A 12,871-nucleotide genomic window follows, 5' to 3' on the forward strand; every position below is an offset into this window, starting at 1 on the left:
TAGGGAAGTTTCTGGAGTCCATTGTCAAGGATTTCATGGCACAGCATTTGGAACGCAGTGGTATAATCAGACAAAGTTAGGGTGGATTTACGAAAGGGAAATCATGCTTGACAAATCTACTGGAATTCTTTGCAGATGTAACTAGTAGAATTGATCAGACAGAACCGGTGGATGTCGTTATTTAGACTTTCGTAAGACTTTCAACAAGGTCTCACATAGCACATTACTATGTAAAGTTAAAGCTCATGGAATTGCAGGTAGTGTCTTGAGATGGATCGAAAGCTGGTTAGCTGACAGGAAGCAAGAGTGGGAATAAATGGATCTTTTTCGGATTGGCAGGCAGTGACTAGTGGGGTACCAAAGGAATCTGTGCAATGACCCCAACTGCTCACATTATATATTCATGATGTGGATGAGGGAACTAAATGTATTAACTCCAAATTTGCAGAAGGTACAAAGTTGGGTGGGAGGGTGATCTCTGAAGAGGATGCAGAGATGCTTCAGCGGGATTTGGACAGGCTGAGGGAGAGTTTAAAAGGTGGGATATGCTCCCACTTTCCCTGGCGGGACGGGTGCAGACTGTGAAGATGACGGTTCTCCCCAAGTTCCTCTTTGTCTTTCAGTGCCTCCCCATTTTCATCCCCAAGCCCTTTTTTAAACGGGTGAATAGGATTGTTACGGGATTTGTGTGGGCGAATAAAACCCCGCGAGTTAAAAGGGCATTCTTGGAACGTAGCTCAGGGGAGGGGGGTGGACCGGGGGGGGGGGGGGGGGGGGCTGGCTCTGCCGAACTTCTGCAGCTATTATTGGGCGGCCAATGTGGCCATGATTAGGAAGTGGATGATGGAGGGGGCGGCATGATGCAAAGGCACCAGCCTACGGGCACTAGTCACGGCTCCGCTGCCTTTCTCACCGGCGCAATACACCGCAAGTCTGGTGGTGACGGCGGCACTGAGGATTTGGGGGCAGTGGAAGGGACACAGGCAGGAGGAGGGGGCCTCTGTGTGGACCCCGATATGGAATAACCATAGATTTGCTCCAGGTAGGATGGAGGGGTTTCAAGGCTGGTATAGGGCAGGTATAAGGAGGATGGGGGACCTGTTTATAGACGGGACTTTCCCCAGCATGCAGGCGCTGGAGAAGTTCGGCCTGTCCCCGGGGAATGCGTTCAGGTACCTCCGGGTTCGGGACTTTCTTAGAAAACAGGTGGGGACATTTCCGCTGCTGCCCCCGCGTAGGATCCAGGTCAGGGTGGTGTCTGGCATCTGGGTAGGGGTGGGGAAGGTGTCGGACATATATCAGGAGCTGCAGGAAGCCTCAGTGGAGGAGTTGATTGTTAGGTGTGGTGTTACGGGAATAGGGTGGGGCCTGTATCGAGGTAGGTTGCTCTTTCCATGGGTCGGTGCAGGTCCGGTGGCTGAATGGTCTCCTTCTGCACTTTCTGTGAATTACCTCTGTTTGTTGCTGTATTTGTCCCTGTGTGTCTCTGTATTTGTCCCTGTGTGTGTCTCTGTATTTACCACTGTGCGTGTGTCTCTGTATTTGTCCGTGTCTCTGTATTTATCCTTGTGTCTCTGTATTTATCCCTGTGTGCATGTCTCTATATTTGTCCCTGTGTGTGTGTCTCTGTATTTATCCCTGTGTGTGTCTCTATATTTGTCCCTGTGTGTGTGTGTCTCTATATTTATCCCTGTGTGTGTGTCTCTATATTTGTCCCTGTGTGTGTGTCTCTGTATTTGTCCCTGTGTGTGTGTCTCTGTATTTGTCCGGTGTGTCACTGTATTTATCTACGTCTGTGTCTCTGTATTTGTCCCTGTGTGTGTGTCTCTGTATTTGTCCCTGTGTGTGTCTCTATATTTGTCCCTGTGTGTGTGTGTCTGTATTTGTCCCTGTGTGTGTCTGTATTTGTCCGTGTGTATGTCTCTGTATTTGTCTGGTGTGTCACTGTATTTATCTATGTCTGTGTCTCTGTATTTGCCCCTGTCTGCATCTCTGTATTTGACCCTGTGCATGTCCCTGCATTTGTCCGTCTGTGTCTCTGTATTTATCCCTGTGTGTGTGTCTCTGTATTTGTCAGTGTGTGTGTCTTTGTATTTAGTCCCTGTTGGTGTCTCAGTATTTGTCCCTGTGTGTGTCTCTGCATTTGTCCCTGTGTGTGTCTGTATTTGTCCGTGTGTATGTCTCTGTATTTAGTCCCTGTTGGTGTCTCTGTGTGTGTCTCTGTATTTAGTCCCTGATGGTGTCTCTGTATTTGTCAGCGTGTGTGTCTCTGTATTTAGTCCCTGATGGTGTCTCTGTATTTGTCAGTGTGTGTGTCTCTGTATTCATCCGTGTGTGTCTCTGTATTTGTCAGTGTGTGTGTCTCTGTATTCATCCGTGTGTGTCCCTGTATTTGTCAATGTGTGTGTCTCTGTATTCATCCGTGTGTCTCTTTATTTGTCAGTGTGTGTGTCTCTGAATTCATCCGTGTGTGTCTCTGTATTTGTCAGTGTGTGTGTCTCTGTATTCATCCGTGTGTGTCTCTGTATTTGTCAGTGTGTTTGTCTCTGTATTCATCTGTGTGTCTCTCTGTATTTGTCAGTGTGTGTGTCTCTGTATTCATCCGTGTGTGTCCCTGTATTTGTCCTTTTGTGGCTCTTCAATTGTCACTGTGTGTGTGTGTCTGTATTTATCCCGGTCTGTGGTTGTCTCTATTTGCCACTGTGTGTGTATCTGTATTTGTCTCTGCATTTGTCCCTGTGTGTGTCTCTGTATTTAGTCCCTGTTGGTGTCTCTGTATTTGTCAGTGTGTGTGTCTCTATATTTAGTCCCTGTTAACATAGAAAAATACATAGAAAAATACAGCACAGAACAGGCCCTTCGGCCCACGATGTTGTGCCGAACCTTTGTCCTAGATTAATCATAGATTATCATTGAATTTACAGTGGAGAAGGAGGCCATTCGGCCCTTTGAGTCTGCACCGGCTCTTGGAAAGAGCACCCTACCCAAACTCAACACTTCCACCCAACACCAAGGGCAATTTGGACATTAAGGGCAATTTATCATTGGCCAATTCACCTAACCCGCACATCTTTGGACTGTGGGAGGAAACCGGAGCACCCGGAGGAAACCCACGCAGACACGGGGAGGACGTGCAGACTCCGCACAGACAGTGACCCAAGCCGGAATCGAACCTGGGACCCTGGAGCTGTGAAGCAATTGTGCTATCCACAATGCTACCGTGCTGCCCTTGAGAACAAATAAATCTGCACTATCATTTTACTGTAATCCATGTACCTATCCAATAGCTGCTTGAAGGTCCCTAATGTTTCCGACTCAACTACTTCCACAGGCAGTGCATTCCATGCCCCCACTACTCTCTGGGTAAAGAACCTACCTCTGATATCCCTCCTATATCTTCCACCTTTCACCTTAAATTTATGTCCCCTTGTAATGGTTTGTTCCACCCGGGGAAAAAGTCTCTGACTGTCTACTCTATCTATTCCCCTGATCATGTTATAAACCTCTATCAAGTCGCCCCTCATCCTTCTCCGTTCTAATGAGAAAAGGCCTAGCACCCTCAACCTTTCCTCGTAAGACCTACTCTCCATTCCAGGCAACATCCTGGTAAATCTTCTTTGCACCTTTTCCAAAGCTTCCACATCCTTCCTAAAATGAGGCGACCAGAACTGTACACAGTACTCCAAATGTGGCCTTACCAAAGTTTTGTACAGATGCATCATCACCTCACGGCTCTGAAATTCAATCCCTCTGTTAATGAACGCGAGCACACCATAGGCCTTCTTCACAGCTCTATCCACTTGAGTGGCAACTTTCAAAGATGTATGAACATAGACCCCAAGATCTCTCTGCTCCTCCACATTGCCAAGAACTCTACCGTTAACCCTGTATTCCGCATTCATATTTGTCCTTCCAAAATGGACAACCTCACACTTTTCAGGGTTAAACTCCATCTGCCACTTCTCAGCCCAGCTCTGCATCCTATCTATGTCTCTTTGCAGCCAACAACAGCCCTCCTTACTATCCACAACTCCACCAATCTTCGTATCGTCTGCAAATTTACTGACCCACCCTTCAACTCCCTCATCCAAGTCATTAATGAAAATCACAAACAGCAGAGGACCCAGAACTGATCCCTGCGGTACGCCGCTGGTAACTGGGATCCAGGCTGAATATTTGCCATCCACCACCACTCTCTGACTTCTATCGGTTAGCCAGTTCGTTATCCAACTGGCCAAATTTCCCACTATCCCATGCCTCCTTACTTTCTGCATAAGCCTACCATGGGGAACTTTATCAAATGCCTTACTAAAATCCATGTACACTACATCCACTGCTTTACCTTCATCCACATGCTTGGTCACCTCCTCAAAGAATTCAATAAGATTTGTAAGGCAAGACCTACCCCTCATAAATCCGTGCTGACTATCCCTAATCAAGCAGTGTCTTTCCAGATGCTCAGAAATCCTATCCTTCAGTACCCTTTCCATTACTTTGCCCACCACCGAAGTAAGACTAACTGGCCTGTAATTCCCAGGGTTATCCCTAGTCCGTTTTTTGAACAGGGGCACGACATTCGCCACTCTCCAATCCCCTGGTACCACCCCTGTTGACAGTGAGGACGAAAAGATCATTGCCAACGGCTCTGCAATTTCATCTCTTGCTTCCCATAGAATCCTTGGATATATCCCGTCAGGCCCGGGGGACTTGTCTATCCTCAAGTTTTTCAAAATGCCCAACACATCTTCCTTCCTAACAAGTATTTCCTCGAGCTTACCAATCTGTTTCACACTGTCCTCTCCAACAATATCGCCCCTCTCATTTGTAAATACAGAAGAAAAGTACTCGTTCAAGACCTCTCCTATCTCTTCAGACTCAATACACAATCTCCCGCTACTGTCCTTGATCGGACCTACCCTCACTCTAGTCGTTCTCATATTTCTCACATATGTGTAAAAGGCCTTGGGGTTTTCCTTGATCCTACCCGCCAAAGATTGTTCATGCCCTCTCTTAGCTCTCCTAATCCCTTTCTTCAGTTCCCTCCTGGCTATCTTGTATCCCTCCAATGCCCTGTCTGAACCTTGTTTCCTCAGCCTTACATAAGTCACCTTATTCCTCTTAACAAGACATTCAACCTCTCTTGTCAACCATGGTTCCCTCACTCGACCATCTCTTCCCTGCCTGACAGGGACATACATATCAAGGACACGTAGCACCTGTTCCTTGAACAAGTTCCACATTTCACATGTGTCCTTCCCTGCCAGCCTATGTTCCCAACTTATGCACTTCAATTCTTGTCTGACAACATCGTATTTACCCTTCCCCCAATTGTAAACCTTGCCCTGTTGCACGTACCTATCCCTCTCCATTACTAAAGTGAAAGTCACAGAATTGTGGTCACTATCTCCAAAATGCTCCCCCACTAACAAATCTATCACTTGCCCTGGCTCATTACCCAGTACTAAATCCAATATTGCCCCTCCTGTATATGTCCATGTGTGTGTCTCTGTATTTGTCACTGTGTGTGTCTGTTTTTATCTCCCTGTGGTGACTTTGTATTTGTCCGTGTGTGTCTTTGCATTTGTCACTGTGTGTCTCTGTAGTTGTCCCCGTGTCTCTGTATTTGTCTCCATCTGGTGTCTCTGTATTTGTCCCTATGTGTCTCTGTTATTATCCAGGGGTGTGACCCTCTCTCTGTACTTGCCCCTGTGCGCGCAACTCTGTATTAGTCCCTGTTGGCGTCAACGTGGCCAGGTGGTTAGCACTGCTGCCTCACAACGCAGGGACCCAGGTTGAATTCCGATCTCAAGTGACTGTGTGAAGCTGGAACTCTCCCCGTGTGTGCGTGGGTTTCCTCCGGGTGCTCCGGTTCCCTCCCACAGTCCAAACATGTGATTAGGTGGATTGGCCATGATAAATTGCTCCTTTGTGTCCTAATTGTTAGGTGTGATGTTACGGGGATAGGGTGGGGCCTGTATCGAGGGAGGTTGCTCTTTCCATGGGTCGGTGCAGGCCCGGTGGCCGAATGGTCTCCTTCTGCACTTTCTGTGAATAATCTGTGTTTGTCGCTGAATTTGTCCCTGTGGTGTGTCCCTGTGTGTGTCTCTGTATTTATCCCTGTGTGTCTCTGTATTTATCCCTGTGTGTGTGTCTCTCTATTTGTCCCTGTGTGTGTGTGTCTCTGTATTTGTCAGTGTGTGTGTGTCTCTGTATTTGTCCGGTGTGTCACTGTATTTATCTATGTCTGTGTCTCTGTATTTGCCCGTCTGCGTCTCTGTATTTGACCCTGTGCATGTCCCTGCACTTGTCCCGGTCTGTGTCTCTGTATTAGTTTCTGTGTGTCTCTGTATTTATCCCTCTATGTGTGTCTCTGTATTTGACCCTGTGTGTGTCTCTGTATTAGTCCCTGTCTGTGTCCCTCTGTATTTGTCCCCGTGTGTGTGCCTCTGTATTTTTCTGTTTGTGTCTGTGTATTTGTCCGTGTGTGTATATCTCTGTATTTGTCCCTGTCTGCGTCTCTGTATTTGTCACTGCGCGTCTCTGTATTTATCCGTGTCTCTGTATTTGTCACTGTTGCTTTATTTGTCCGTGTCTCTGTATTTGTCCCTGTGCATCTGTATTTGAAATTCTGTGTCTCTGTATTTGTCACTGTGTGCGTCTCTGTATTTGTCTGAGTATGTGTCTCTGTATTTGTCTGAGTGTGTCTCTGTATTTGTCCTTGTGTTTCTGTATTTGTCCCTATGTGTCTCTGTATTTGTCCGTGTGTCTCATTCTCTACTTGTCCCTGTGTGTGTCTCCAGATTTGTGCCTGTGTTTCTCTGTTATTCTCCCATGTGTGTCTGTTATTATCCATGGGTGTGTGTCTCTCTGTATTTGTCCCTGTGTGTGCATCTCTGTATTTGTCCCTGTCTGAGTGTCTGTCTTTGTCCGTGTTACTGTATTTGACCGTATGTGTCGCTAATCTGTCCATGTATCTCTGTATTTGTCTCTGTCTGTGTGTCTCAGTATTTGTCCCTGTCTGTGTGTCTATGTATTTGTCAGTGTGTGTGTGTCACTGTTTTTGTCACTGTTGACGGCACACTGGCACAGTTGTTAGCACTGCTGCCTCACAGCGCTAGGGAGCCGGGTTCAGTTACGGCCTCAGGTGATTGTCTGTGTGGAGTTTGCACTTTCTCCCGGTGTGTGCATGGGATTCTTCCGGGTGCTCTGGTTTCCTCCCACAGTCCAATGGTGTACAGGTTAGGTGGTTTGGCTATGCTAAATTGTCCCTTAGTATCCTAAATGTCAGGTGTGGTTACTGTGGATTGGATGGGGCTTGTATCTAGGTAGGTTGCTCTTTCCATGGGTCAGCAGACCCGATGGGTCGAATGGCCTCCTTCTGCACTGTCCGGATTCTGTGAATTGTCTGTGTGTGTCTCAGTATTTGTCCCTGTGTGACTGAATTTGACCATGTGTGTGTCGCTGTATTTGCTTGTCTGTCTCTCTGTATTTGTCCATCTGTGACTCTGTATTTTTCTGTGTCTATGTATTTGTCCCTGTCTGTGTGTCTCTGTATTTGTCCCTGTCTGTCTCTGTATTTGCCCCTGTGTGTGTCTCTCTATTTGTCCGTGTGTGTGTCACTGTATTTGTCCCCGTCTGTGTTTCTGCATTTGCCCTGTCTGTGTCATGTACTTGTCCGTGTGTGTCTCTGTATTTGTCCCTATGTGTGTCTCTCTATTTGTCCCTGTGTGTGTGTCTCTGTATTTGTCCTTGTCTGTGTCATGTATTTGTCCGTGTGTCTCTGTATTTGTCCCTGTGTGTGTGTGTGTGTGTGTGTCTCTGTATTTGTCCGTCCATGTGTCACTGTATTTGTCCCGTGTTTCTGTATTTGTCCCTGTCTGTGGGTCTCTCTATTTTTCCCTGTGTTTGTCCTTGTCTGTGGGTCTGTATTTGTCCCTGTCTGTGTCTCTGTATTTGTCCCTATGTGTGTGTCTCTATATTTCTCCCCTTGTGTCTCTGTATTGGTCCGTGTGTGTGTCTCTGTATTGGTCCGTGTGTGTGTCTCCCTATTTGTCCCTGTCTTTGGGTCTCTCTATTATTTGCTGTGTGTGTGTCTCTGTATTTGTCCCTGTGTGTCTCTGTATTGTCCCTCTCTGTGGGTCTTTCTATTCGTCCCTGCCTGTGGGTCTATTTTTCCCTGTCTGTGTGTCTCTGTATTTGTCCCTGTGTGTGTCTCTGTATTTGTCCTCATCTGTGTGTCTCTGTATTTGTCGGTGTGTGTGTCTCTGTATTTGTCCCTGTCTGTGTGTCTCTGTATTTCTCACTGTGTCTCTCTGTCCTTGTGTGTCTCTATTTGTCCATGTGTGGACATCTCTATTTGTTTGTGTACGTGTGTCTCATTGTCCATCTCGGTGTGTCTCTATTTGTCAGTATGTCTCTATTTGTCCCTGTGCATGTGTCTCTATATCCCTTGCTGACATTCCCACCTCTATGCCAGAGGAATTGGCTGGTATCATGAGCGGGAACCTACTCATTGGTATAGTGGCTGCTAACTCTGTGCTGCAGCAGTGGAATAGGTAGAAAGTGGGCTATTATATGATTTAACCAAGAGGTTTGTTCAGGTTTAGAATTCTCACAATCTCTCACCGCAGTGCTGGTTCCAGGCCCCAAGGTCCAGGAGAGATGTTGAATGTCCAAGTAATAACGTTTATTCACAAACTCTCAAATATACCCATTCCTGTGTGGGATCTGCAACATTTGAGGCCACGTCGACAGAGGGAAAACAATCCTTCTCTCAGAGAATCGTGAGTCTTTGGAACTCTCTTTGGAAGAGAGCAATGGGAGACAGGGTCAATGGATATTTTTGAGGCAGTTAAGATTTTTGACAAACCAGGGAGTCAAAGGGTATCAGGGGAATGTGGGGGAGGGGGCAACGGACTACTGCTAACTCGTCTGTCTCTCTTTCGTGCTCACAGGCGTTTCAAAGCAGGTAACGTGCTTGGGAACACAGGAGCTCAAGCCTGCCCTGCCATGCAATAAGGTCACGGCTGATCTGATTGTGACTCAACCCCCTTGACCCCACTGTCTGTCAAAGAAAATCTTAGCTCTGCTTCTGATAAATTCAGTGGGCCGCAGCCGCCACTGGAGAATGCCCCAGACAAACGTCACCCCACCCAAGAAGAAAAACAATTCTCCTCATCTCCATCTTAAACAGTGGACTGCTTATTCTTCAATTCTTAAACTTGACCGGGGGGAGTCAGCCCATCCCAACAAGTGGAAATGTGCTCCTGGTATCTACTGCATCAAGTTCCCTTGGGGGCTTGAACGGGAGTACATGATGCCACTCGGCTGGTAATCGAGAGACCAGGGCCAATGCCCAGGGTTCGGATCCCACCATGGCAGCTGATAGAATTGAAATTCAATGAAGAAAATCCAGAATTGAAAGCTAGTCTCATTAATGGCGACCATGAGACTATTATCGATTGTCGTTTCTGGTTCACTACCCGGTCTGGTCTACATCTGGTTCAGACCCACACCGCGATGTGGTCGACTCTTAAGTTTCTCTCTGAAACGGCCTGGCAAGACACTCAGGTTTTAGGTTAATTAGGGATGGGCAACAACTCGCTGGCCTTGCCAGTGGCACCCACGTTCCATTCAAGAACCTGACGTGCTTCAATTAGATAATCTCTCATTCTTCTAAACTCCAGAGTGGCGTGCTTACAATATCAAGCATAGGTCCAATATATCAGCACGTCCGGTGTAATGCTGCTCGTGAGTAAGCTCACTCGTTTCTCAAGTACCAAGTCGAACAACACCAGGTTAAAGTGCAACAGGTTTGTTTCGATTCACTAGCTTTCGGAGCGCTGCTCCTTCCTCAGGTGAATGAAGAGATGTGTTCCACAAACACATATAGACAAAGTCAAAGATGCAAGACGATACTTTGAATGTGAGTCTTTGCAGGTAATTACGTCTTTACAGGTCCTGGCGGAGTGACTGGAGAGAGGCATAATCACAGGTTAAAGAGGTGTGAATTGTCTGAAGCCAGGACAGTTGGTAGGATTTTGCAAGCCCAGGCCAGATGGTGGGGGATGAATGTAATGGGACATGAATCCAAGGTCCCGGTTGAGGCCGTACTCATGTGTGCGGAACGTGGATATCAGTTTCTGCTCAGCGACAACGCAGAATCGTTGGGTTTGCAAAATCCTACCAAGTGTCCTGGCTTGAGACAAATCCGGTTAGACTTTAACCTGGTGTTGTCAGACTTCTTACTGTGCCACCCCAGTCCAACGCCGGCATCTCCACATCCTTTCTTAAGCAGAGAGGTGGATGTGTTCTCCGGGGCAGGGATGCTGTAATCATTCACTGGGGAGTGTCCGTCAATGTCCATTTATGCATTTTGCTCACAATCTCACGCAGGGGTTGTTGCCACTTGATTCTAAACCCACAACTCTTCTAAAGTCCTCAATGTCAATAACTAATTCTGCGGCCACACTGCACTGGAGTCCCTTGCACACCCTGGAGCCGGGAAATGCCACATGAATGAAAATGAAATGAAAATCGCTTATTGTCACAAGTAGGCTTCAAATGAAGTTACTGTGAAAAGCCCCTAGTCGCCACATTCCGGCGCCTGTTCGGGGAGGCTGGTACGGGAATTGAACTGTGCTGCTGGCCTGCCTTGGTCTGCCTTCAAAGCCAGCGATTTAGCCCAGTGTGCTAAACCAGCACATTCAAAAAGAAAACTGGGATGCGGCACTTGAGCGAAATAGACTTGCAGAGGTAGTGCCGGGGAATAGGGCTGCTTCAATGGCTCTACAGAGGGCTGCTTGATGGGCTAAATGGCCCCCTTCTGTCCCGTTAAGACTCTCTGGATCCACTCCCCCCACACCGGCCAGACTTGTGCGTCAGTCTGAAGTGCGTTTTCACCTCTAGCTATCTGAGATTAACATTACTGTGATCCTACCTTATGTCAATTACGTCATTTTAATTGATAATTCTACGCGCAAGCACCTTCAGAAGAACGTTTTGGAAGCTGGTTATCAGAGTGATCTCGCTGGTGCTTCAGCAGGCTGGACGAGCGAGTGAATGTCTTCCCACATGTGGAGCAGGTGAACAGCCTCTGCCCGGTGTGAGTGCGCTGGTGTGCGGTGAGGTTGAACGACCATCGGAACTTCTTCCCGCAGTTGGAGCAGCCAAAGGGCCTCTCATCGGTGTGAACCCGCTGGTGTTTGATCAGTTCCTTGGAGCTTTTGAAGCTGCTCCGGCAGTCCAGGCATACAAACGGCCGCTCATCCGTGTGGACAAGCCGGTGCGTGAGCAGGTTGGAGGACTGGGTGAAGCTCTTCCCGCAAGCGGAGCAGGTGAATGGCCGCTCGCCGGAGTGGGTGCGCTGGTGCGTCAGCAGGTTGGAGGAGTAGCTAAATCCCTTCCCGCACACACGGCAGGTGAATGGTTTCTCTCCGGTGTGCACGTGCTGGTGCTCGTTGAGGTGGGACGACTGGCCAAACCGCTTGCCGCAGTGCAAGCAGCTGAATGGTCTCTCGTCAGTGTGAACCCGGCGGTGCTTCTGCAGGCTGGACGAGCGGGCAAACTCTTTCCCACACACTGAGCAGGTGAACGGTCTCTCTCCGGTATGAACCCGCTGATGAATTTGCAGTTGAGATGGGTAACTGAATCCCTTCCCACAGTCCGCACATTTCCACGGTTTCTCCGTGGCGCGGGTTTCCTCGTGTCTCTCCAGGTTCGGTGATCAGTTGAAGCCTCATTCACACCCAGAACGCTCTTGTGGTCTTGTTCCCTGCTGTGAAGTTTTTCTTCAGGCTGTGTAACTGGTCAAAGCTCTTTACATCCATGAAATGGACCACTTCAAGCGAAAAAAAAATCAACATGTCCAATTATTTTTTTCTCTGCTAGCCCCTTGTCTTTTCAAAGCAGCGCTCACTCTCTGCCTCCCTCACCAAAATGGCCGCCCGGTTAGGCTTCCCTCCTCCAAAATGGCCGCCCGGTTAGGCTTCCCTCCTCCAAAATGGCCGCCCAGTTAGGCTTCCCTCCTCCAAAATGGCCGCCCGGTTAGGCTTCCCTCCTCCAAAATGGCCGCCCGGTTAGGCTTCCCTCCTCCAAAATGGCCGCTCGGTTAGGCTTCCCTCCTCCAAAATGGCCGCCCAGTTAGGCTTCCCTCCTCCAAAATGGCCGCCCGGTTAGGCTTCCCTCCTCCAAAATGGCCGCCCGGTTAGGCTTCCCTCCTCCAAAATGGCAGCCCAGTTAGGCTTCCCTCCTCCAAAATAGCCGCCCGGTTAGGCTTCCATCCTCCAAAATGGCCGCCCAGTTAGGCTTCCATCCTCCAAAATGGCCGCCCGGTTAGGCTTCCCTCCTCCAAAATGGCCGCCCAGTTAGACTTTCCTCCTCCAAAATGGCCGCCCGCGCAAAATGGCGGCGGCAGGTTGGCCGGGCAACACCCTGCCTCGCCTCCCTGAACCGCACCCGTAAGATGGCGACCGCTCCCCTGGCCTGGTCCGATGGATGGCGGGAGGGGGCGCTTCCGGACTCTGATCCAGAAGCCTCAGGTCTCCCCCAGGGGCTTCCGACGATTCCCAGGCCACCCGCGCGATTGCAGGTGGACCCAGCCCGGTTTCCGGTCCCGCCCGACGGCCACACAATCCTACCGCTTCCCGAGGCGGCCGCCCTTGATCGTTGCGCATGCTCAGGATGCTGGCCCAGTTCTGCGCCGGCGCACTGGGTCCCCCGCAGCCCTCGACAGACCTTCTGGCCCGCGGCGGCCTCTGGGTAAACAACGCGCCATTGAGGTGGGGGGATGGAATTGGAGACATGCGAATTAATGTTTTAGTCTAAATAAAAGAAAATGACTGCGGGTGTTGGAATCGGAAACATAAGGAGA

The 12,871-nt window shown here is 48.8% G+C and overlaps 1 protein-coding gene across 1 annotated transcript in view; it reads right to left on the reverse strand.

The window, feature by feature from the left end:
• LOC140420774 (uncharacterized) overlaps positions 1 to 12,871 on the reverse strand; it is an 82,053-nt gene that overhangs the window by 60,739 nt on the left and 8,443 nt on the right. Inside the window, exon 2 of the mRNA XM_072504768.1 lies at positions 10,987 to 11,687. Within this exon, the coding sequence (XP_072360869.1) occupies positions 10,987 to 11,687 (701 nt within the window). The remainder of the gene's footprint in view (positions 1 to 10,986; positions 11,688 to 12,871) is intronic.

This window comes from Scyliorhinus torazame, chromosome 5, assembly GCF_047496885.1.
Source record: "Scyliorhinus torazame isolate Kashiwa2021f chromosome 5, sScyTor2.1, whole genome shotgun sequence".
Lineage (NCBI taxonomy): Eukaryota > Metazoa > Chordata > Chondrichthyes > Carcharhiniformes > Scyliorhinidae > Scyliorhinus > Scyliorhinus torazame.